The 13,402-nt window shown below is 44.9% G+C and overlaps 1 protein-coding gene across 3 annotated transcripts in view; it reads right to left on the bottom strand.

Annotated features, from left to right (window-relative positions):
* The window catches only part of CHFR (checkpoint with forkhead and ring finger domains), a 26,687-nt gene extending 13,550 nt beyond the window's left edge, over positions 1-13,137 (bottom strand). For all 3 annotated transcript variants that reach the window (XM_019539006.1, XM_019539007.1, XM_019539008.1), the window contains exons 1-6: positions 13,042-13,137; positions 12,752-12,899; positions 11,053-11,152; positions 3,407-3,516; positions 1,060-1,119; positions 696-908 (exon numbers count right to left, since the gene is read on the bottom strand). In XM_019539006.1, coding sequence (XP_019394551.1) covers positions 696-908; positions 1,060-1,119; positions 3,407-3,516; positions 11,053-11,152; positions 12,752-12,887 — 619 coding nt within the window. In that variant the 5' untranslated portion in view covers positions 12,888-12,899; positions 13,042-13,137. The remainder of the gene's footprint in view (positions 1-695; positions 909-1,059; positions 1,120-3,406; positions 3,517-11,052; positions 11,153-12,751; positions 12,900-13,041) is intronic.
* Positions 13,138-13,402: the final 265 nt, after the last annotated feature.

The following is a 13,402-nucleotide window of genomic DNA, read 5'->3' as shown; positions in this document are numbered from 1 at the left end:
CAGTAAGCGGGCGCATGGGACCGCAAACAAATGTTCTGGGGTACCACACCTTCGGACCATAAGACGCACCCTCGTTTTCCCCCCACTTTTGGGGGGAAAAAAGTGCGTCTTATGGTCCGAAAAATACGGTAATCATGCAACTCGATAAACTGGCACAACATCATGACAGTAGATTTTCACTTGATAGCCCATCTTAATAACTGTCCTTTATTCAAACCCATCTTTGCCCTCCAATTCCTCTATAACACTGCACTGCGCTATTGGACTACCTGCATTACACAGGAAGTCAGGCTCTGAAGGAACCATAATGATTTCTATTCTAAAGTCTCCGAATAAAACAAAACAGCAATGGTGAGAGTCAAAATGGTTCCCCACAGAGTGTGGGCACATATGCAAGTATTTAGTCAAGGTTTGCTTTGTTTAATAATTGATACAGTTTCAGTCAGTTCACTTTCCAGTTTAGGTGGGGGATTGAGCAGGATGATGAACAGAGAAGACTGAAAAATTAAAAGGCTTATTTGCTTGAAGTAAACCTTTTGCCTCCTGACTACCATTAACTCTCAAACTACTGATCTGGTTCAACTTCAGACCAATAACATTTATCCTGTATGGCAAGACATTAATTGGCAGATATAGCATCCAGGGGTGTCAAGCTCAGAAACACTTCAAACTGACGAACACTGAATAACCCTTACCAGATGTTGAAGGATTATCCTGCTCAACAGACGCAGACTCAATAAGAGAGGTAGAAGAAGCGTTAAAGAGGTTAGATGTAGAAGTAGATGGCTGTGGTTCCTCATAGCAAGACTGAGTGGCTGAAAGTGATGAGGTAATTTGGGTCTCATCATCACCTCTTTCTGTCCTTGAGGTATCTTTGGTCACATGGCACTCATTTTCAGCATTAGCTTCTATAGTAAGAAAGGAAAGGAGATCCCGGTGAGAGACAGACAGTCTCATCACATCTTCCACATCAAAATTAACAGGTTTTGAAGGAATCAAGCTCTTGGTCACAGCAGCTCACCTCCCTTTCCCTGGTCTTGAAGTACTAGCTTTACTCACCTACTGGTTCTTGAGTTGCATCTTCTTTTATGTTGAAGGATTCATAGAGATAAGCGACATCTGGAAGGTGAAGAGATAGTGGCAGAAGTTTGATTATGGTTTTAAAAGCACTTTTATTTCTCCCCATTTCACCCCTACCCTTAGGTGGCTGCTTCCCAGACGTTTCCTGCAATGGAAGGGGTGAATAGAGGAGCAGTTTAACAGCTACATGTAAATGCTCCTACTTAGGAGGCAATTAGGAACAGAACAACTAGATCTTTTCTTCTCAGGAAACCAAGCAAAGTGGCTTTGTGTAAAATTCAACTTGTGCCAGCTAAGGAACTAGAGGCTTAAACACTTCCTAACCATAAAATCCATTCCGTGTCAGAATGAATTGTAAGTATCCCTATTAATGCAACTTTACTGGATGTTCTCTGGATAAGATTAAGAGGTGAGCTCAAATATGTTAATTTCTTCAATTTACTTATTTTTCAGTAGACTTATGTTATAAATAGAGCAAATCCCACGAAGAACAGAATAAGCCATTATACAAATACTATTTGCAGCTCTGTCAAGCCTATCTTAAAAAAATAAAATAGTTTTGTTTTCTCTCATACAGAGAACACTCCACACAGATGGAGCTCCAGAGATCTCACAGACGTGCCCCGCTTTCCCCCAGGCTCTTCATCCCCAGCTGCCAAGGTCCTTCGGAGACCCAGTCAGTCTGTTATAACCCTTTCTGACCAACTAAATCCTTCAATCTACTTCAGAACTGCTAGAACAGCTATACATCCTACAGCTAAATTCAGTGTCTGCCCTTTTAAGTACTGTGCATTCTGTTCATCAAATACATTATAATTGAAACATCTCAACCCATCTTAGAAAAATAGAGTTAATGAGTTCTTCAAACTAGTACTGACTACTACAAAGACATTTCAGGGGGAAGACCTATAAGAAGGAAAGGAACAGAGATATACAGATATATACAAGAGAAAGCATGTGTGTTACTGCTTTTCCACAAAACTATCACCATACACTGAGAATAAATTCTAAAATAGATTTCCTCTTCTGACCTTGCCATCAAGGCTCCAGCCGCATGAATCTTAAGAAACTGCTGACTAGAAGCTTACAGATTTTTCATTTGGAGGGTACAACCAATTATGAACATTAATTCTTAGGCACTTAGATTGGGCTACCAAACTGATGAGAAGCTTTAGTATTAACCAGGGTTTTAATAGCATAGCCCTTACAATGGTGTCTAATACTCTTCACAGTAAGGTCTGAATGTATGCTCGGTTTTTGGTTGCAGCTGTGCTGGTCTAAGGACAAGCAGGCAAGGTTCTTTGAGTAGACATGATATACTCAGTTGGTCTAATAAGAGATGTCACTTCCACCCAATGAACTTTGCCTGCCTATGTCTGAATATATTGCACACAGAATATGCTCACTTTAAAATCCTACTTCATGAGTTACAGTCCTGGTTTTAATACAGCAATTAGAATTAGCATCTGAAATGCATATCCCTTTCATTCTATAATAGAGGAAATGTCTGAAAACTGAACATTTTTAGAAAAGTTAAAATGCACTGAGCATTCCACCATTATAACAATTCCATGAGCCGGTAGATTTCACACTGGACTGGGAACCAGGAGGCCTACATTCTATTCCTGGCTCTAACAATAGTTTTTGTAATCTTGATATAATTGTTTCACCCCTCTGTGTTTCTCTCCTTTCACACTTTGTCTAATCTTGTTTATTTGGACTGTACGGTTTACAGGGCAGGAACTATTTCTTGGGCTGTATAATGTGTCCGTAATCTCAGGTGAAGATTATTGGTTCTAACACAATACAAAAATAAATAAATAAATAAAAGATGAGTACTACAACAGTTAGAAAAGGCCCCCCAAGATCATCGCAGTATGTTTTTAACATTAAAGAGCCACCTGATAAAATGCTCTGAGCACTCTAGTTCTAACCATCAGATATTGCCTTGTATCCCTTATGACTACAAAAAGCCTACATATGGAATACAGCAAAAGCAGTTATCTGGCACCCGTGGAGAACGGGGGGTGCTAGATAACTAAATATGCCAGTTACCCAAGAGGAGTCTGCCTGATCAGGCCGCCACTCCTCCCACTGCGTCTGGTGCACCAGACTTTCACTTCCTGGCTTCAGTGTGGTGGGGGACAGGGTGGGGAGCCCTGTGCAGGCTGCTTTACCCCAAGCCATGGCCCAAAATGGGTGAAGTAGGACTCAGCGAAACCGGAAGTGGGACTTCTGGTTTCATTTTTGCTGCATCAACCAGCATGCCAGTTAATAAAGTGCCGGATAACACGGATTTTACTGTACCACTGAAATATCTACTTACTCTTTTCTGGCTCATTCTTTCTGTAAACAACATAGATCACGTCCCCAGTCTGCAAAGGGCATGTCTGCTTCTTAACCACCTTCAGTTTATTTATTACTGTTCCATTAGTGCTGCAAAGAGAAAGTAGAGGTTATTTAACCTAAATGCTTTCATAATGACCAGCCAAATGGTGTTGGAGGAGGAAGGGAAAGGGAGATAGTTTTCAAAAGAAGTTGCTGGTTCTCAAAAAAAGTGATGTAGCCAAGGTTAAGAAAGGCCAGGTAACTGAAACAGAGATGACTGCCCCATGTGGCCATAATGCTGCTGAGGGCTTAGTTGCTACAGTGTGCTCCTGGTAAAGGAAGCATGTGGCTGCCAGACGGATTAAAAAAAAAAAAAAAAGAAGAAAAGAAAAGAAAACCAAAATTCAGGTAAGGAATGAATTTTGGAAATAAATCAATGTGTCCCCCCGCAAAAAAAGGTGTCTTTTGGGACCACATCATATCCTACAGCAGCTATGAAAATTTTAACTTAAATCAAATAAAAATACGATGAAGTGAGTACTTCCTGCTCAGTTGCAATAAGCTCATTTTAATGCCTCAGAATTCAAGGAGTTTGATTTGCTTATTCATATATTTCAACTATACCATATTTTAAAGGATACACACACAAGAACACTCAATGCAACTTCTTTCCATCTATACCAACACACACAGTTACAAAAAAACAGAAAACAGAACTTGCTGCCACCTTCTGGAGATCACAGTTACTCTGCCAGGAAACAACTCCAACTTCCAGTGGGAAATTATCTAGAAACAATTTTTAGGCCTGTCCTCTTGTTTATCCTTTTAACTTAAAAGCAGCCCAGCAGGAAGGCCTTCAATCAGTTAAAACAGGAAGAAAAATAAAAGAGATTTTAAATTACTCAAAAAGGTTGAAGGTATGAAGTCAAAAACACTGCTGAGGAAACCAACACTAAGTGATTTCTCAACCAGATTTATATTTGCTTCTTCCTCTTTTAAGATGTTTTACAGTCTACCTGGTTAAGCCAATCTAATCACAGCAAAGAAGGGAAAAATAAAACAATCCCCCCCTCCTCCCCAAAACAAAAACCCCAACATGTAAAAAAGTCAACTACCAGGGAAGTTTGTCTCATATCCGTCTTGCCTCCTAAACAGAGGATGAAGGATTTTTTGAATATTTTCCCCTTGTCTTGTTACATTTGACAGGTCAGGCAGGGATCTCCCCACTGCATGGCACCTGGTCAGTAGCTACCCCATGGTGCGGGTGTAGCACGACTCAGCAGGGCACTGCACGCTGTCTGGGAGCTGGGACTGAGTGCTGCCGGGCTCCTGCTGACACATGGAGCTGCCTCAGCTCCTAGGCGAATTGAACAGGGGCTGGGGAATCAAACCAGTTCAGTTCTCCAGCCCTCGGTTCAATTTGCCTGGGCGCTAGGGCAGCTCCATGTATCAGCAGCACTCAACCCCAGCTCCCAGGCAGTGTGCAGAGTCCTGCCGAGCTGCGCTACACCCATGCCATAAGACAGCTGCCATGCAGGTGCCAGACAGAGGGGCGATCCCTGCTGCCCCCCACTGCCCCACAGGGGCCCTCCCCACAAGCACCCAGAGGCCCCAATCACCACTCCTGCAGCTGGTGAGTGTGGGGCTTTTTTCATTTTTCTGTTTTTTTAAAGTACTGGGAGGCTGGGGCTGGGCAAGGGATGGGGCCGGGCAGGGCAGCCAAGGGGTTTTCCTCTTGTGGCTCCCCTAGCTGTGCCTGCCTCTGCCCTGGCTGGGGGAGCCGCAGGGGCTCTGCCCTACAGATGCTTGCCCCCTTCCACCTGGAGCGAGCTGCACTGCCATCCTGCCCCCCTTGCCCCACCTAAGCAAGCAGCAACAGGGCAGAGCCCCTGCTCCCAGCGATGTCCCCCCCAGCACCCCCTCTGAGTAATGTGTGCCCCCACCCCAGCTGGGCAGCTCATCCCAATCCCAATCCCTCTCTCCCCCACGCCCCTTCCCTTCCCCCTTCCCCAACCCCAGCATATTTAGCAGCCAGAAGCAGCTGTCAGCTGCCTGTTTAGTCTGTGGCCGAGTCTCCAAATCAGCCGAATCTTTTTCCGAAGCTTTTCTGAGCTGATTCAGAGCTTTTATTTGATCTCCCGATTAGATTCAGATTCAAAGATTTGGTCCCCGACTCAAATCAGCTACCAGTTTCACACAGCCCTACTGGGCACGGAGCAGGGCTAGGGTGGTGCAGCAGCCAGACTCCATTTCCCAGTAGTGGTAGCTCCTTCTGACTACTGCTGCCAGTCTCAGCAGCCCAGGCACTCCAGCCTGTCTGCCCTGAACTAACCACCACAGACAGGACCTGCATGGGCAAAGCGCTTAGCCAAGTGGTCAGGATGGGGCTCCAGGCCAGCAGGGAGCAGCGTCTGGGAGTAAGGCGAGCGGGCAGAGCTGGGGAGATCACGGTGACAGCACGGGGCCAGGACCTGTGGCAAAGCCTTGACCTGCCGCCTGCATGCCCCCGAGATGGGTGCAGGTTCCACAAGCAGGGGCATTCAGGGAGAAAACTGCAGCTCTGCCCCTGCCCTGGCCCTGTGCTGTCATTGCCCCAAGATCCCAGCCTCAGATGCAGCTCCCCTATCCGTATGGGATAGCCAGTCCCCATGGAGACCCTGGGATTGTTGGGCAGTGACAGCACAGGACTGGGACAGAGGCCTAGTTCTGCAGGCAGGGACATACAGGGAGTGCATCACAGCTTTGCCTCAGCCCCACAATCCCAGGGTCTCCATGGAAACCGGCCAGGACCCATGTGAGCAGGGGAGCTACACCCAGGGCCAGGATGTTGGGGCACTGACAGTGTCCAAGGCCTGGGCAGAGCTGCGATCCACTCCCCAAGTACCCTTGTCTGCAGAACCCACACCCACTGCAGAGCCGTGCAGGCTGTGGATTGCAGCCCAGCCCTGGGCCCTTGTCCCGTGCTGTCACAGCACTCTGTGACTCTGCCCCATGATCCTGGCCTCAACTGCCCATCCCACTACTGAACACTGCTCCCAGACCCATTCCACATAGCAAGTTTTGTTGAGTTGTGCGGGGGAGGAGGGAAAAGGGTGCCAACCCAGCCCACAACAGTTCAGCAAAACTCCCTATGTGGCCTGTAGACCCAAACAGTTGCACGCCCCAGTCAAGAAAGATGGACACTGAACAATGCAAAGAAGGGATTTTTACCCCAACTATTGAAAACTCCCTTGCTTGATTTTCTTAACACTTGGGTACATTAAATAGATAGCTACATAACGTTTTAAATCAAGGAAAAATCGTAAGTCTTTGATTCAACTTCATGTCACAGTAAAAATATTAAAGCTCGTACTCATAAAATGAAGAATTCTGAAAGCTTCCAAGATGTTGCCAGACCTCAAAGAAAACTGAACATGGTCAGAATTAGAACCTCGCACAGTGGTGCTCAACCAGGAATCTGCAGCACCCCGGAGAGCCATGAATACCTGCCCCACCCCCCATTCCCCGGGTGCTACCACTCCTGCCAGGTAAGTGTGCGCTGCATGCCTAAGTCCATAACCTGATCAAGGACTGAAGCACGTGCACACTCCTTCTGCATTAGGGTTCTCCAATAAGCCTAAATCAGGCAACAGAGCAAGCTTGTGCTGCAGCCCTTTCCAGTCTGACCCTGCACAGCATCTCCCAGTAACAGAGGCACGCAGGACAGTTCCCAATCCAACACTTCAGAGTCTCCTGGAAACAGAGATGAGGATGGAAGGGCAGCTGCAGTACAAACCATCAGGCTCTTCTGCCTGCTCTTGGATTATCAGAGTACCCTAATGGAGGAGGAGCACAAGCATATCACAGCCTTTCCCAGTCTGCTTGGGTACAAGACATTTGAGACACTTTTACCTCCTTTACCTCATCACAGCAGTGTCACCCAGGTTGAGAAGCACCGCAGTAAACTGAGGTGGTATAACAGTGGTTCCCAGCTGGCAGGGTGCCACCAAATTCAAAAAATGTGGGAAGGGTGCCCTAACTAAAAAGGTTGAACACCACTGCCCTAGCTAATAATCAAACTGGAAGACAACATGTGGCTAAGCAGCTGTAGCATTCTTTCAGTCATTGCTAGTAACCAGCGCTAGCCAGGCACTCCATTGGCCATCACTAACTGGATGTTTTTCATTAAAACAGGGAAATAGCTGAAAATAGGGGATTATATTCTATAATTATTATTACAAACAGACAGACAACTCTATTCTCTCCCTCTATATCTATATCGCACATTCCCCAAATATCACAGACCTGAATACAATGTCACTAAAGTCAAACAGAAAGTCTAACATGACCTCCAAATTTGAAGGCCAGTCCTTGAGAGTCAGCACTAAATGCTCCCATACTGTATTCTTCTAGACAAGGAAGAGAAAGAAACTCTGTCATCACTAGTACAAATCTGCAAAAGTAAGACAACGTCACAAAAGGTCCCATGTTAATTTTCCTAAGAGCAGAGGTATAAAATCCCTGTAGCCCGGGCCAATTCCACTTTGGTTAATTATGTAGTCTACCCAAGTTTTTCTACAGGCTCATTTGTTTATGTAATTGGTTAGTCACTTCCTATCTTAGTCTCTATTTTATAAAATAATTTGATATGCTTCCTAGGGAAAGGAGTTACAAGGTAAGCATGAAGCTATTATTTATAATTGCTCGCATCCACCCAAGGGAAAAAATATTTACATCCAGGAAATACTCGCATTAGATATGCTTCTTACACACAGCACAAGTGCATCATCTCTTGGATAAACTGCATCTTGCACTTGAAATTGAAGTTTTGATTTCAACTTAACACATAAGTCCCTTTCTGATGAAGCTAGTTTCCATTCTTTTAGCTTTACCCAGGGAAAATTTCTCTGATGTAGCGAGGCAAATTCAGTGTTCATGAAAGATGCTATTATTCATGCCCATTGGAGATCAGTGCCCAGTTTATCCACATAAAAGTTGTGATACAAGTAGTAGTAGTCCCAGCCATACCATACTATCAGATCAGCCTCCCTTCCCTTGCTTTAGGGAAACCAAACCTAAGCTTAGGAAGGTAATCCAGCCATTTAATGCAAGCCTACACACTAATAACTAACCAATGGAAAATGAGGAGAGACTATTTAGAAACGTCCTTCTATTACTATCGTTGCATTTATTTTGTTCAATAAAAAAATTACTTTTGCTGCTTTTACTAGGGACAGGCCAGCTACTTCATGAACGCAACTGATTATTCATCATTAGAATACAGTTTCTTCTAAACAATAGCAAGAAATTAACCGAGGGACTTTGGAGGCGGGGCAGGGAGCAGAAAAGGGAGACTGCTCATGAAACACGTTTTACCATGCCAAAGCTAGTAACCAACCCTTGTTCCCTGTTACTCCCAGACCATTTGCAAGTTCTGTTTATTCAAGTAGTTTCTACAGTTCTCAACTCATCACCTTGGGGTGAGAAGAAATCTGATTTATTTCCAATATGGGTCAGCGTTGCCTCGTTTCCAGTAACTCAACATGCCAACAAATTGATGAGGAGCCAGGGCTGGATACTATAACATTTTTGTTTAATTATTATTATTTTTCTTGTTTATTTAGCTGCAAAACAGGAACAGAGTCCACCCAGTTCAACTACCTCAACCCAGCTGCCTCCTTAAATGCATTCCTTTTCAACAGAAACATGTGAGCTTGACCACAGCATTTTTTCCAGACCTGCTTTCTACTTTACAGCAGAAAAAAAAATCAGATACTGAAGTACTTCTTCTAGGGCTCTGGGCACTAAAATTGCTAACTTAAGCATTCAAAAATTGTGAGTCAGCCCCTCAGAGAAACAAACAAAAATCATTAAATTTGATTAAAAATCATGACATTAAAAAAAAAAATGAATATGGGGCGGTTATTCGTCTATAGGAGCAGCCTTATGACACAAAAGAAGAAAAAGGAATGCATGTCTCAAGTAAATGTCAAAGTGAGTTTTGGCATAGAAACCACAGGACCAGTACACATCTATCACCTCTGATCAGGTGTATGAGACAATGAATAGGGAAATTAAATTTGATCTAAGCAAAACTGGCAGCTAGGCTCATCCTTCCTGCCACAGGCAAAAAAGGGCATGCACCCACTAAAGTAAGTGGGGTTTAAAGGGGTTTTCAGAACACGTTCACAGATTTGATCCAAACCCTAGCCGATGTTTACTACTTATCCAGAACTTCCAGAACACCACATTTAACCATACCCTGATGCAATCAAGTGAGAAACAACAGAAGATTTAACACTATATCCCTAAAGCCCACAATAATTAAATTTATCCTGTACATGTGAATATGCATCTGGAATTTCCCTGTTTGGTTGTCATTCTTGCATTTACATAAAGGTGCCTCCTAGCTAGTAGAGATGCTAGTAGAGATATCCCCATTGAAGGGATGCAATAACCTGCCAACAAAAGAAAGCAGGTTTCTCTAAAATTACAAGTGTTCTAGAAACTCTTGAATTGTAATAAACCAGGAGCTCTCTGCCAAACCCAGACAAGCAACCAGTCAAAATTACACCATTGAAATTAGATAAGAGTTATAACCTCCTTACCAAAAAAACATTTCACACAAACTCCTCTTTCTCTATCTTTATAAATTAGTTTGGAAAAAAATAAAGCCTGTTGAAGCCCTCCTACAACACAAGTTGAGTTATTTAAGCTCTCACTGAGCTCATTACTCAACAGGAAGCGACCTCGCCTACAGTGTAAGTTCATTGGCCCTGATCCTGCAAAGACTCCCAAACTTAACTTTATGCATCACACAAAGTCCTATTAGCTTCACTGGGACTGCTGAAGGTAAGCTGAGTAAGGCAGATCCATAAGCCTTTGCAGTATCAAGGCCTTAGTTCTCATGTATTGACATAATGCTCAAGCAGAAATACTAATCAGAGAGAACAACTACAAAAATGTCCTAGTAAAAAGAAAAAACAACCTCTAATGGAAGCATCAACAGCAAGAATGTTTTATTTTTAAGCCTCTCTCTCTCTTCTCCCCTGAAGTGCCAGGAAACAATTTAAAAATTCAATAAAACAGATCTAAGGATTTATACCAAAGCTTATTCCCATAGCAACTGCTTGAGAACCTACAGTACCTCTGGAATACAAGATAGCTGGCACAATACTTTGAACACCAACAGGAACAATAAATAAGAATCTTTACTTCACACCCATTTTACATTGGGGGGAGAGGAGGCACATCATCGCAGCTGCATTTTCTCCTCCCCCAGAAAACATCCTGAAGTACAAATGGGGGGCAGGGAGGGAGAGAGAAACGCACATGTTACTTTAACTGATTCACCATGCAGCTGCTTTACAGGACTCCTAAAAATTACTGATTGTTTTTTTCTGAAATGCTTTCATGGCAGATTCACAACTAGAGAAATGTTTTATAAAACAACCCAGCACACCCCATCAGGAGTGTGTTTCATCCAGTAAGCCAGGCATTCCATGGGGGAGGACAGATATATTTTAAGTAGTACTGAAAAAAAAATTAATGCCTAAAAACTTATCAATTGTTCTCAGGCAAGTACACCCGCCCCTTCTCACATCCACTGCACTGCATAAACTAGACTGAAAATAAGCAACAACAGGAATACAAAGCAGAGCTAACCTGGTATCCTCCAGTGATACTTGACCAGATTCTTCATCCACTATGATTTTACAGTGATCTCCAGACACCAGCTTGTTGCCAGGAAAAGACAAGTCACATCCTGAAAAAGAAAGTGTTTAGTGCCAATATGCTTAAAAATATTCCAAGCATATATATAGATGGATTCTACTGCACACAGCTTGATGTTTCACATACCCATAAGTACAGGCCAAAGGAAAAATCAATACAACTGCAGTGATACTTAACAATTTTTTCCTGAAACACAAGCAGCAGCACAAAACAGGCTGCTGTAGGCTGGTGTGTCGTGTTTATGAACTTTTTTGCTGACTGCATGCACAAGGCTCCACATGTAAAAAGCCATTCTTTTCCGTAAACAACTGTACAGCGCCTCCTTTTGGAAGAGTTGCTTGAAGAGACAGTTAAAAAACATGATTCACTTCCTCCAATTTAGAGCCTGGGGAAACAAAACTACTTCCAAATACACGGAAGAGAGCATGCTGGGTACAACACATGCAGTAGCAAACCTATCAGCCACCATGCATTTTGATAATAGTTTACTATTTTTCCCCCAACCAGTATCCATGAGACAATACCAACTACGAGGCCAAACAGCGCTGTGTAACTTTGTGGTGTCTAGGAGGATGCAGTTTCACTCGGATATAGCACTAGTGTAAAAGCTACGTATTAGAGTCTATTCTGCACGATTCATGAGCTGTGGTTTGGAAGTGGGAGAATGAGGGAAATAAATGGGCTAAATGAACCTGTGTATCTTCTACTATCATAATGATGCCAACAGTGGCGTGTTGAGTTGAAAACAAACCCGCAGGATTTGCCATCTTTTTAGCCTACCTTTTTGTAAATCCAACTGTTGAAGAATAACCATTAAAGTCATTCAGTGAGTAAAAGTCTGCTCATCTGCCAAGAAATCCTAGTAAAACTCAGTCAGAAGGATGGATGGACGGACAGACAGACAGACAGATATGCTCTGGTAATTAACCAGCATTCTTATTACAAGCATTTAGCGTTACCTTTATCAACAAAGGTAGCAAATAGATGACACCGTACACCATAAGCAAAGCATATTTTCCTTGTAATATGATTTCTGGATTCTGTTTCAACTGACCATGCGCAGTCCACAATTGTTGGCGACCTTTGACAAATGCTGGATGCTACAACCTAAAATGGACTGAGGTGATGGATGGGAAACCTAAAGCTAATGCTACCAGGCATAGTAAAAAAAAAAAAAAATAATTAACAAAATGAATGGGTAGCTGTCTTTACTACAGGAAGCTCTTGCTTTCTGTGGTTCAAGCCAAACAGTCGACACCGCTAGACACAGAAACAGTTACACAGAACTGCGTTTATCGTGTTAGCAACCTTTGTGCTGCCCGGTTTGTTTTGGGTCGAGCATGACCATCTCCACTTCCATTCCTGCTTCATCACGAAAAGTGGGACTGCTTGAAAAATGAACCATTCCTCCTTCCTTGGCACCCGAAGCATCGGGAACAGCAAGGAGGCCCATGCAAGGGCCAGAATGTACGTCCCTATCCCCTCAGCAGAAAGAAAAGGAAAGCAAAAGAGGAGGAGAGAACAAAGCTGTTTGCTTTCGAAACCCCCAGGGTGACCAAAAAAAAAAGAGGAAGAAACCGGGGATTTTCCGGCCTGCTCCCTAGCACAGGCAGGGCCTGGCGGGCCTCACCTTTCTTCCGCCCGATGGTCCACTCTCTCTTCAGCAGGAAGACGTGGGGCTCGGCGTGCTCCGCGCCCAGCCGCACCAGCCTCCCCCAGGGCCTCGGCCGCTGCTGGCTCCGGCCTCCCGCTTCCGAGGCCTCCATCCGCGCTCACATCTGCCCCCCCGGAAAAACAAAGATCAGGCACGTGGGGGAGGGTCTCCAGCGGCCCCCCGGCTCCACTCCCCCCCGCCACCTCCCGCCTCCCCACCCCGGGCCTGGGCAGGGTGCCGCACCCCTCCCCCGCCGAGCCCCACACCCAGTCCCGCCGCGAAGGCTGCTCCTGTCAACAGGCATTGCCAGCCATCAGCTGATGCGGCTGGGGCCGGGCCGTGCACCCCCCCACGCCTGCCATTGGCGCCGGCGGCCGGTAACCATGGCGAGCCGCGGGGGGCGAGGCCTGCAAGACAGGGCTTCCGCTCCCGCCCCGCCACCATCTTGGACCCGGGCACGCAAGCCGGAAGCACCCGCAGTGCGTCAGGGGAAAGGCCCTTTGGTGGCCATCTTAGAGGCGGGCAGGCGAGGTAAGGGGGAGGTGGGCATCTTGAAAGCGGGCAGTCTGCCGCCATCTTTGTTAAGGGCAAAAGGCTTTTCTTCCTTCTTTCTTAAGCCCCGCTGCC

This window comes from Crocodylus porosus, unplaced genomic scaffold, assembly GCF_001723895.1.
Source record: "Crocodylus porosus isolate Cpor-Errol unplaced genomic scaffold, CroPor_comp1, whole genome shotgun sequence".
Taxonomy (NCBI): domain Eukaryota; kingdom Metazoa; phylum Chordata; order Crocodylia; family Crocodylidae; genus Crocodylus; species Crocodylus porosus.
Note: the sequence above shows the minus strand (reverse complement) of the source record. Positions and strands in the feature narration are given on the sequence as shown.